This window comes from Liolophura sinensis, chromosome 6, assembly GCF_032854445.1.
Source record: "Liolophura sinensis isolate JHLJ2023 chromosome 6, CUHK_Ljap_v2, whole genome shotgun sequence".
Classification (NCBI taxonomy): domain Eukaryota; kingdom Metazoa; phylum Mollusca; class Polyplacophora; order Chitonida; family Chitonidae; genus Liolophura; species Liolophura sinensis.
The window spans coordinates 24,586,569-24,597,558 of record NC_088300.1 but is presented as its reverse complement, the minus strand read 5'-3'; the positions used below and the strand labels follow the sequence as shown (position 1 = coordinate 24,597,558).

At 38.2% G+C, this 10,990-nt stretch overlaps 1 protein-coding gene across 1 annotated transcript; it reads right to left on the bottom strand.

The window, feature by feature from the left end:
* Window positions 1-6,328: 6,328 nt before the first annotated feature.
* On the bottom strand, window positions 6,329-10,567 carry LOC135467028 (uncharacterized). The gene is made up of 4 exons (XM_064744783.1): window positions 10,463-10,567; window positions 9,358-9,568; window positions 7,315-7,425; window positions 6,329-6,754 (listed from the first exon to the last, which is right to left on the bottom strand). The coding sequence occupies exons 2-4, from the start codon at window positions 9,544-9,546 to the stop codon at window positions 6,329-6,331; spliced, it is 726 nt and encodes a 241-aa protein (XP_064600853.1). The 5' UTR covers window positions 9,547-9,568; window positions 10,463-10,567.
* Between the last annotated feature and the right edge of the window lie 423 nt (window positions 10,568-10,990).

Here is a 10,990-nt window from a genome sequence, read left to right as displayed (position 1 = left end):
CTTCTTTCTAAACATGTAGAGTAAACCCTCGAGATGCCCGATTTCTTCGGTGACAAGTGACCAATGCCCAATGACCATTGGCGACATTATACTATCGCCCCTGTCCTGAGTTAATACTCTATACTTTTTCTTAATTATATAAAACTCAAACTGTTACACATAAGCTGATGATAAAAAAACTTTTGCGTCATGTTTAAGATAATCTACCAGAAAATAACCAGTCTAACTGCAATTACGTCATCCTGGTTCCCGGGTCTGGTTGTATAATTAATAAGGAAAAACGAAAACCATTATTTTTTAAATGACCACACGTTCTATGGAGACGTCTCTATAAGAGCGATGCTTTAAGGTGCTGTCTTCTCAAATAATTAACCTATGGATATGCGTCATTACTATGTCCAATTTGGCCATTAAATATGTATCGGTGTCTTTTTGTGGCAACAATGTCTTCCAAGCTGTAGCTAATTTTTTTTATAATGATAAAACCATCGGATTGAGCACGAGGGTACATATGCATGCATGCATGCACTGCTGTTCTAAGCTACATGCTGTTTTAAGCCACATGATTTTGCTGACAGCATGTCTGTTCATATGTCGGCATACTTGACACGCTTCATAATGATTTGTGGCCAGTGAAGGGCAGAACTTCTGTCCTTTGTCCTGTTCTGTATATGCTGGCGTGCCCTTCAGAATGTGTCAAAAGAGAATATTTTATGCAAAATATTTACTTCTTTATAGAGCCAGCAGTTTTCATGGGCATAAAATCTAAATATGTGGTAGGAACTTTATAAAGCTATAATTACAACATTTACAGTGTAACACAATATACATAAACAGCACGTTTTATATCATCAAATAGAAAAGGCAGGTGTATTTTTATACTTTTTCTTTTTTATTATAGGATTTTTTTAAGACACAAGCCTTGATGATTTATGTTTTATCTTTGTTTATTTAAATATCTATTTAATTGTTGTTGACATAAAAACATTTCACCTATACCATAGCTGTCGGGAAACCGGAAGAAAAGCGTTGCTTTGAACCCAAATCATTACCGTTAACAATCAAGTACACTAAGATTTCTTTCAATTCAGGATGAGATTCTTTAGCGTTTAATTTGGGTAAATTTGAAACAAATCTTTAGTGTCAAGATGATTGTGAAATCTACTTACGCCAAAGACAGTGAGTCTACAGTATACTGTGACTCACATTTGTCCTCGTGTTTTTTTATGACCACCATAGGCACAACGTCTTCGTAAAAATTTCCACTATTCCTCTTTTTCAAAGGAAGAGGACTAAACACGAATTATACAACATGAAGATAATAAACCGTCCACTTATAAATCTTCTTTTGAATTTTTTTTTATAACTATGCTGTATTATATCATTTATATTAATAGGAGTTTATGTGTTTCCTTGTTTTATAAGCCCAACAGTCTTTTACAGAATAAAAAAATAACTTGCGTGACATCTGCATGCATACGGCACAACACTATTTTGTTTATAAATATATATATTTTTTTAAAAAATCACTGCTACACGAGTTAGCTATCTGCATTTTTCCTAACCTGTACATTTTTTCTGTCTCGTAGGTACTCCTTATGAGGGATCATTGTTAGACTTCCACAACCAACATTTACTGTCCATGTTCCATCTCAACTGTATCTCGGCTATCCATAAAACCGAACAATTACACAACGTAAATTCTGAAGGAAGCGAAATGTCATGGGCTAAGTATCCTAATTCAACTGTTCAACGTATAACATGTCAAATCCGTAAATATACGCGTTTCCCCATAACCATTTCAACAGAAAGGAGAACAGTTCTATTTTTATGTATTTTTGCTTACACTTGCCGTTTGTTTCGAATTACTGGTCCACGGGCGGTTATAGACTCCGGTCTTTCCAAGTGCGAATTAATTGGTGGTAAGTGCTAAAGATTGAGGCCATCGGTAATCCCCTCGTGGTAAGTACATGAGAGTGCATGTTTGTCACTAGATACCGATCTATTCGAAAATATAATTAGACATAACGCCATATACTCCCATTAATCAAAACCAGGCTGATAACACGAGAAACAATTTTGATTTTTACCTGTATCTTCTCTTTCCTATTCTTGTCTCCTCAGTCAGCTCTGAAACGATTCACAGTTTAAATTCAAGCACTCGATTCCTGTACACAGTATGATGTAACAACAACAAAACCATCAGTATCAAGGTCCGTGCCTTCATAAAGTAGACTAACGGAATTCAACGATTTCCAAGAGTTTTTTGTCAATCCGGTTATTTTTACAGATTCATTATGAATCTGACAAATTGTTGGGTTATACACGTACATGTATCTCAGTCTTGGTGACAGGTGGAAATTTGTCGCCAGGGTGACAATTTTGATAAGCATAGTTCTGTTGTTGTATACTGTCACCTTTGTCTTGTCTAGGCTATTACTCAGTGTTGGTGACAGGTGGAAATTTGACGCTACGGTGACAATTTTGATAAGCATAGTTCTGTGGCTGTATACTGTCACGTTTGTCTTGTCTAGGCTATTACTCAGTGTTGGTGACAGGTGGAAATTTGACGCTAGGGTGACAATTTTGATAAGCATAGTTCTGTGGTTGTATACTGTCACGTTTGTCTTGTCTAGGCCATTACTCAGTGTTGGGCACAGGTGGAAATTTGACGCTAGGGTGACAATTTTGATAAGCATAGTTCTGCTGTTGTATACTGTCACGTTTGTCTTGTCTAGGCTATTACTCAGTGTTGGTGACAGGTGTAAATTTGACGCTAGGATGACAGTTTTGATAAGCATAGTTCTGTGGTTGTGTACTGTCACATTTGTCTTGTCTGGAATATATGGTCCTGTCTAGGCTATATCTCCGTATTGGTGGCTGGTGGAAATCTGACGCTAGGGTGACAATTTTAATAGGCACAGTTCTGTGGTTGTATACTGTCACGTTTGTCTTGACTAGGCTATTACTCAGTATTGGTGACAGGTGGAAATTTGACGCTAGGGTGACAATTTTAATAGGCACAGTTCTGTGGTTGTATACTGTCACTTTTGTCTTGTCTAGGCTATATCTCAGTATTGGTAACAGGTGGAAATCTGACGCTAGGGTGACGAGTTCTGTGATCGTATACTGTCACGTTTGTATTGTCTGGGCTATATCTCAGTATTGGTGACAGGTGGAAATCTGACGCCACGGTGACGAGTTCTGTGGCTGTATACTGTCACACTGATCTTGTCTGGCGTATAGCTTAGTAATTTGTTCCTGATGGAAATCTGAAATTAACTTGAGAGTTTTGTTGTGTGTTATAATTTTATACCCTCATTTTGGATTGTCTTTCTGCTCAAACCAAGATATTATCTTCTCTAGGCTATATCTCAGAATTAGCTTGTATAAATCTGAAACCAGACTGACAGCTTGGTTGTGTGTTGTAGCTGTACACTGCCACGTGTGTTTAGCCTCTGTACACATCTGAATAATGGCGGCAGACAGGAAACTGAAGATAAAGTAATTTGTGGGCAAACTGGTGACGTAGTACACCGGATTCCAAGGGGGCCTTGATGGTCAGTCACCATTGTGCGGTGAAATCTATTCCAGGTTAAATCTTATTAATGGTGACTGAATAAGTCAGACTGACATCCTTGAAATTCCTTGGCGGGTTATGAACAATCACGTTTGCATAGGAAAACAGTTCCCTGCTATAGTTCTGTGACTATAGTACTATGACATATTGGTGTGTAAATCTGTGTGTTTGTTTCGCTCGATAAACTCTTGATGGGGCCGATATGTCATGCAGTCAACTGAATATACTTAAAACAGGATTGACAGTTTAACACAAATCCTTACATTTTTAAGGGTTTAATTGTCTTTACACACCACGATATAGGTCGGATCAGGATTTAGATTTTAAAACACTATCTTGGTGTCCTGCATAGGACGCAAGTACATGGTTCATGTATATAAGGTAAGAACTGGTCGGAGAGAGAAGTGAATAGTGAGAAGGGATATGACCGAAGACATTTTGAATGTAAACCCCAGGCCGGCCAACAAAGTGATCAGGTATAGTCGTGGCTTGTATATGATTTAGATACTGAATTGGCAGCTGTAGACACATATATCATATATTTGTGAGGTTCTATATTTAATTTTTCTGCCAGTTTGTACATTTGTCTCTCATTTGTCTGTGCAGAAATGTTAAACCTTCACATGGTCATAGAACTCGTGTTTTCTGATAGGAACTCAAGGTATGCATGCTGGTTTGTCTGCCCGTCGGCTTGTTCCTCCATCTGCGTACAAAAATGTTAAAACTTGGTCATGATTCTGTATGTAACAGTTTCTGAAAAAAATCCGAATCTTGATCGATGGAACTGTATTGTTACATGTCGTGTTAGCTCTTGTTTCACCTCTGGGTGTTCCTCGATCGGAATACACAAATATTAAATCTTGACAAGACCCTGGATCCATAATACTTTCTGGCCAGAATCTACTATACGTCTGAAAATTTACCGTTAGATGCCATAGTACACCTTGTTCGACTGCTCTCGTGACTGCGGCGCCGATAGAGGCCACGCATTAGTGCAATAAGAGCTCTAAATTTATTTTAAAATGAAGTTCATGCAGTCTTGCAGAAATCTGATATCACACAAAGCTGTGTTTACATGTATAGACCTATGTAATCCACAACATATACTGAGAACAACACCATCCAATTTTTTGATAAACGCAACTTTATTATGATTTCTTTATTTATTTGATTGGTGTTTCACGCCGTACTCAAGAATATTTCACTTATACGACGGCGGCCAGCATTATGGTGGGTGGAAACCGGGCAAAGCCTGGGGGAAACCCACGACCAACTGCAGGTTGCTGCAAGACCTTCCCACGTACGGCCGGAGAGGAAGCCAGCATGAGCTGGACTTGAACTCACAGCGACCGCTGACATGATTTTTTTTATATACTTAGCACAGAAGGACATCAGCTGACAGAATGCCATGTGATTCGTTATCCACCTATGCTCGAACGAACATTGATTGGGACATCGAATCACAGAAAAAGCCTATCTCTCGTTTCCCGAAGTACTCCTGTCTTAGACAAACTCGTTGCCATGCATTCTCGTAAAATTGTACAGGAAAAGAGCCGATCGTGTATTGCACAAGAAAAGTAATTTCCATAAATCCTCAGAAAAAGGTCTATTTTTAGTAACATCTCCCCAGTGCTAAACCAGACTGGAGAGTCAGCGAGAACACACCTGACCTACATACATTTTGAAAATGGACGAACTTCTTCCTAACCTTTACGTTCTACATGGCTATATACAATGTACGTGAAAGTTTAATAGACGTCTCACCATCATGAACTATAAGCAAGTGGAAATTTATGAGCTGACAAAACAGATTTCCATATCGTAAATAATGTACAACAGCTTACAATTACGATAACTTTTTAGACAAAATGTCGTTTGCTGTCTACTTAAGAAAAGTGTACAACAATGTTGTTCCGAATTACATATACTAATACACAAAAAATTCCAGTTGAAATAAAATGGCAAGTAAGATTTGCACATTTCTTGAGAGTCATAGAGTCACGCTTTGTATAATTAAGATACTTCAGTCGATAACACAAAATACAATGCCGTATCCATGTAACAACATAACTTCGTTCGTAGATAGCGGTCGTGAGTCATGCCAGTCACCACAGTTAGGCACAAAAATTTCCAAAATTTTGATTTGACCAGTAACAAAAATTCATAAGTACATAAAAAATTCTCGCACCTGAATAAACAAATACATTTGAAAGTTAGATATGAGCCTAACATATATTTTATCTCCTTTATATCACGTAAATAATGCGAAAGAAAACCACCGGCAAGAACTAAATATTTTGCATAATGAGTTGTATACTTTAAAATATTACCGTATATATCAGTGACCTGAGGTAATGGTGCAATTCAATAAAATAAATCCCGTATGGAAAGGTATAATTCAATTCTATATATATATATATATATATATATATATATATATATATATATATATATATATATATATATATATATATATATATATATATACATACATACATATATATATACATATATATATATATATATATATATATATATATATATATATATATATATATATATATATATATATATATATATGTATATATATATATATATATATATATATATATATATATATATGGAATGTTGTGGAACAGCACAATTTCCAAACAAATTTGGTACATTCATATAGGGAATAATATCATGGGTTATATCATAAAACTGTCTTGATACAAGCACTAACCAGATGTTTGTAACCATTACACATTACAAAATTGTGTATTCCGGAGTATATGTGAAAGCGAACGATGGGGGCGTTTCCAGCGGAGACGGCGTAGGTGACATGCCTGTCGATGACAGAGAAGCGTGGCGTGCAGCGTGTTGGGAAGCCCTGGCCCCGTCCATCCTTTCACACCCCCAGTTTATTTCTGAATGCACCCCTTGACAACCGATGTTAGCCCCAAACTCAGGCTTGTTAACCTTATGAACGGTTGTTTTATTGAATGTAGGTCTACTGTCAGTGGTTTCATACTGTCCGATTGTGGATCCCAGTGTACCCATTTGTCGAAGAGCCTGAAGTTGACAGGATTTCGCATGTTTTTTCCAGATACTCAATAAGAACAGGTTATCGCGGCGCAACACTTCGATCTCTTTCTCCAGACCTCGTCGTTCTTCTTTCAGCTTGTTGTAATCCTGTCATCAGATACGGATAACAAATTGATTGACTGATTTGTTTGATTGATTGATTGATGTTTAACGCCACGCTGAAGATTTTTCACTCATGTGACGGCGGAAATGAATACTGGATTTCCAGGAATATGGGCTACTGACCTAGATAACTGAGCCACCTACTGTCAAGTATTCCACAACGAAAATATGTGTACATTTATACATATACCACAGCAACAACTAAACTGTACTACAAATTGAGCCAGGACTACATCTCAATCTCACAAAAGTTTTAATTTGTGAAAGATTTCCTTACAGTTACCTTTAGCTGCTATGTCAGTTATAACAATGGTATATGTATAATGGGGTCTGGCAGCAACCTGCGGATGGTCGTGGGTTTACCCCGAGCTCTGCCCGGTTTCCACCCACCATACTGCTGGCCGCCGTCGTATAAGTAAAATATTCTTGAGTACGGCGTAAAACACCAATCAAATGAATAAATAAATATGTATAATTGAGTTTACAGCTTATTCAACGATAGTCAGAAAAATCAGGGTTGAGGAGCTTATACACCACCCTCCCACCTTCTGGATTTTGCTATGTCGCTGGCGGAGTTTCTGTCGATACTTCCGGGCGGCGGCGTTGTTGCGATTGCGCCTGTCCGCCTGCATGGCCAGATCTTCGGCGGAAGGAGCCTGGACAAAACACAAACAACATTGTCACAGCTTGATACACAAGATGTACCGTTAAACATTCGTTATATGACCAAAAATTTTTCCCTCGTGTATTTCCTTATTATTATTTTTTTTACTTATGTAATTGATTTATTTATTTAATTGATTGATGTTTTACGCAGTACCGAAGAATGTTTTACTTATACGACGGTGGCCAGTATTATGGTGGGAGGAAACTGAGTAGAGCTCGGGGGAAAACCCACGACCACCCGCAAACTGCAGACAGGCCTACCCACATACGGTCGGAGAGGAAGACACATACAGTTGATTAGCCAGAGTTAGTAAAACATTGCGAATTGTACACGACAAACCACCTGACATATATCATATATAACTCATTCCACATTCACAAGGATCACTTTTTCAGTTCGCTCTCCTGGATGACAATTTAAACTTTTAATTGTGGCGATAAATGCATACCATGTTAGAAAATTTAGCACTCCAGAAATGATGAATTCACGAATACTTTAACACCTTGCTTCCCTTTTCGAATGAGAAGTGAGACGCTATAAGATCTATTTGTTCGGAATATTATCTGCATCCAAACATTTATCGCTGTACTTTCCTCTGTATTTGTTCACGCACCAAACAAATTGCAATCCATTACTTCAGTATCATATAAGTTAAATATTGTACACAGCCTGTTGATGAGCACGTGACATAAAATCTTGCATGGTGATTTTCTTCAGCACTCAAAGATATTGTAGTCAGTGCAGTGGACGTGCTCCACGCATTCAATTTAAAGTATACTCACAGTGAAATATGATAGACTAGAAAGTCCCGTGGCATTTTCGCATTTACGTTAAGATATTATATATAGAACACGCAAAAGTAACATGCCCTCAAACGGGACCGTGATAGAAAACTTGGTTAATATAACACCTATTCAGTCATAGCATCTATGAGTCAACGGACCAAGGCTCGTTTCAAGTCCGTTATCAGTAACATTTACTTTTACAATTGCACCGTCCACATTCATTTCTATATAAGAATTCCAAGAAGGCACGAAATAAAGTTTGTCTTGCATACCAGCTATGGGCAAAAAGAGTCAGAGGTCGGTAGAGGGAAGGATATAAAGTAAACATTCTACAAATGTTATACCTGTATAACTCATTTCATTTCAAATACACTTTGATTTGAAATATTGACGTTATACGTATATATGTGACTTTTATTTCAGCCATATTAATTTTAGTATGGGGTTTTAAATTCCTGTACATAGTATGTAACACAGTGCTTTTCTTATTTATTTATTTGTTTATTTATTTATTTGTTTGATTGGTTTGTAACACCGTGCTCGAAAATTTTTCATTTATATGTTACGACGGTTAGCTTTGTAGGTGGAGGAAAGAGGAGTGCCCAGAGGAAAAGTCAGACCTTCGCCAGGTGTCTGACAAACCTCCTGACGGAAAGACAAGAGCTGGATTCGAACATGCCACCTCATGCATTGGTCAAGGGCCTGATAGTCGGAGCAAGCCGGAGATCAGCGAGGCCCCATGTTATATTAACGATGATATTTTTTTCAGATCTCGCTTTTTACCTACCCCGCGCCCTGTGTATCGACTTACGACAATTGTACCAATGCCAGTATTCCATCCGGGATTTTTTTTTCATGGTACATCGTCAAGAAATGTTTAATAGTCTACTAGTTTTAGGAAAGTTTAGGAAAAGGCACGTGGAATGGGAGATAACGCCCATAACACACGCAAAGATATCACCAAGAAACCTGCCAAGTATATGGTGCACAAGCACGGCAAGGTCGCAGAAGAAATCGATGTCGAGTCTTCAAATTTCAACCCGTATATAATGAACTTTAGGTGACTTTCTTTAACTTTCTTTCCCTTTAAGATGCACCATGACATTAGAGACTGGTGCCAATGTAGCGATGCTTACCTCTTCCGTTCTAGGGGTCAAATCCACTATAAGTTCCTCTCTATTTTCTGCAGTTCGCCTTCTGTTAATCCTCTGCTTCACTTCCGCTTTTACGATGGCAGGGAGGAAGTTCACGTCTATACAGAAGTTCTGATTGTCTTGATCACTGTACGCCATACTGCTGTCAATAACTAGGCTGTCAAGGGACATCTCATATACTCATATATAGCGTCTGAAACAGAAAATATGCTAGTTATTTATTTGATTGGTGTTTTACGCCGTACTCAAGAATATTTCACTTATAAAACGGCGGCCAGCATTATGGTGGGAGAAAACAGGGCTTGAAACCGACGACCATCCACAGGTTGTTGGCAGACCTTCTCACGTACAACGGGAGAGGAAGCCAGCATGAGCTGGACTTGAACTCACAGCGACCACTTGGGTGGTCTCATGGAGGCCTCCTAGTATACCGAATTAGTATTGTCGTTATATAGCTAGCGCATTATTTTAAACTAGAGAATGTATGCTGGCCAAAAAAAGCAAGTATACCTACGTTATCCTGGCCTAAACCGATACTGTCAACGAAATCACCTGACGGTAATCATCTTTCATATGGTGTCTGTGTCACACACAGGCAAACAAGGCCTAGGGAAGATTTAGTATAATGTAAGTAGGCGTTTCAAAGAAACGATCAGATAATATCCTAGTTGGGGGTGACTGTACACGGACCAGGCTGGCACCTGGCCAAATCATACAGGTATGCGCGGCTGTATGTGTGCTTATATACTCACTTTCCTATATAGTCTCTTCAGTGGATACACAGTAAAGCTACATTATTAATAAGCATTTTTCATATTTCACAAAATTATACGCCTGTCAAAGGACTATTATGTTATCTGAATACTTGTGTTGATAACCTTGTCTTTAATACGTCCAAAGAATATGAGCCTTCATAGTCATCGTTAAATGGCTCCGTTAAATGGCTCCGTTAAATGGCTCCGTTAAATGACTACAGGGAGTTGACCCCGGTTGTCTTGCAGACTAAGTTAGTTGTACTACAATGAAACAACATTTTCTCTTTAAACTGAACATTGATTTTAAAATCTCGAAACTGAAATATGCCTACCTATGATAAGGTTAGTATACTGGTTTCAGTTGAGTACCTCTACAGTGGAGCGTGGAACTTTCGCTCACTTGGTATACCTCTTTCTTTCGCCTGTGTATGTAAATCTTTCTGGTCGACAGACGCACAGCCAATCTTCTCCGGCGAAGAGTTTCCAAGAACATGACAGAAGCTTAGACATGACACCATTTATTAGCTAGAACTGGCAGTTTATCAGGGGATTCCCCTTGTCACGTGATTACCAGAAGCGCCCTGGTCAAGCTCTGCATACCATATACGGTATATGTTCCACTCACAGCACGTTATAATATATTATTCACACAAAAAACGGGCTTTTTTCCAAAAAAAAAGTATAATGGTGTCAAACCGGAAACAAAAAGTTGTCATCATAAACATTTGTTTAAATGCGTGGTTTAAGGAAGTAAGTGAAAAAAAAATTATATATACCCCCTTCGTTCTATATAGTGTATATGCGAACAGTTGTCCTTAGCAAATGTCTGTTGACATGACCTACTTTCTGTATCTACAGAT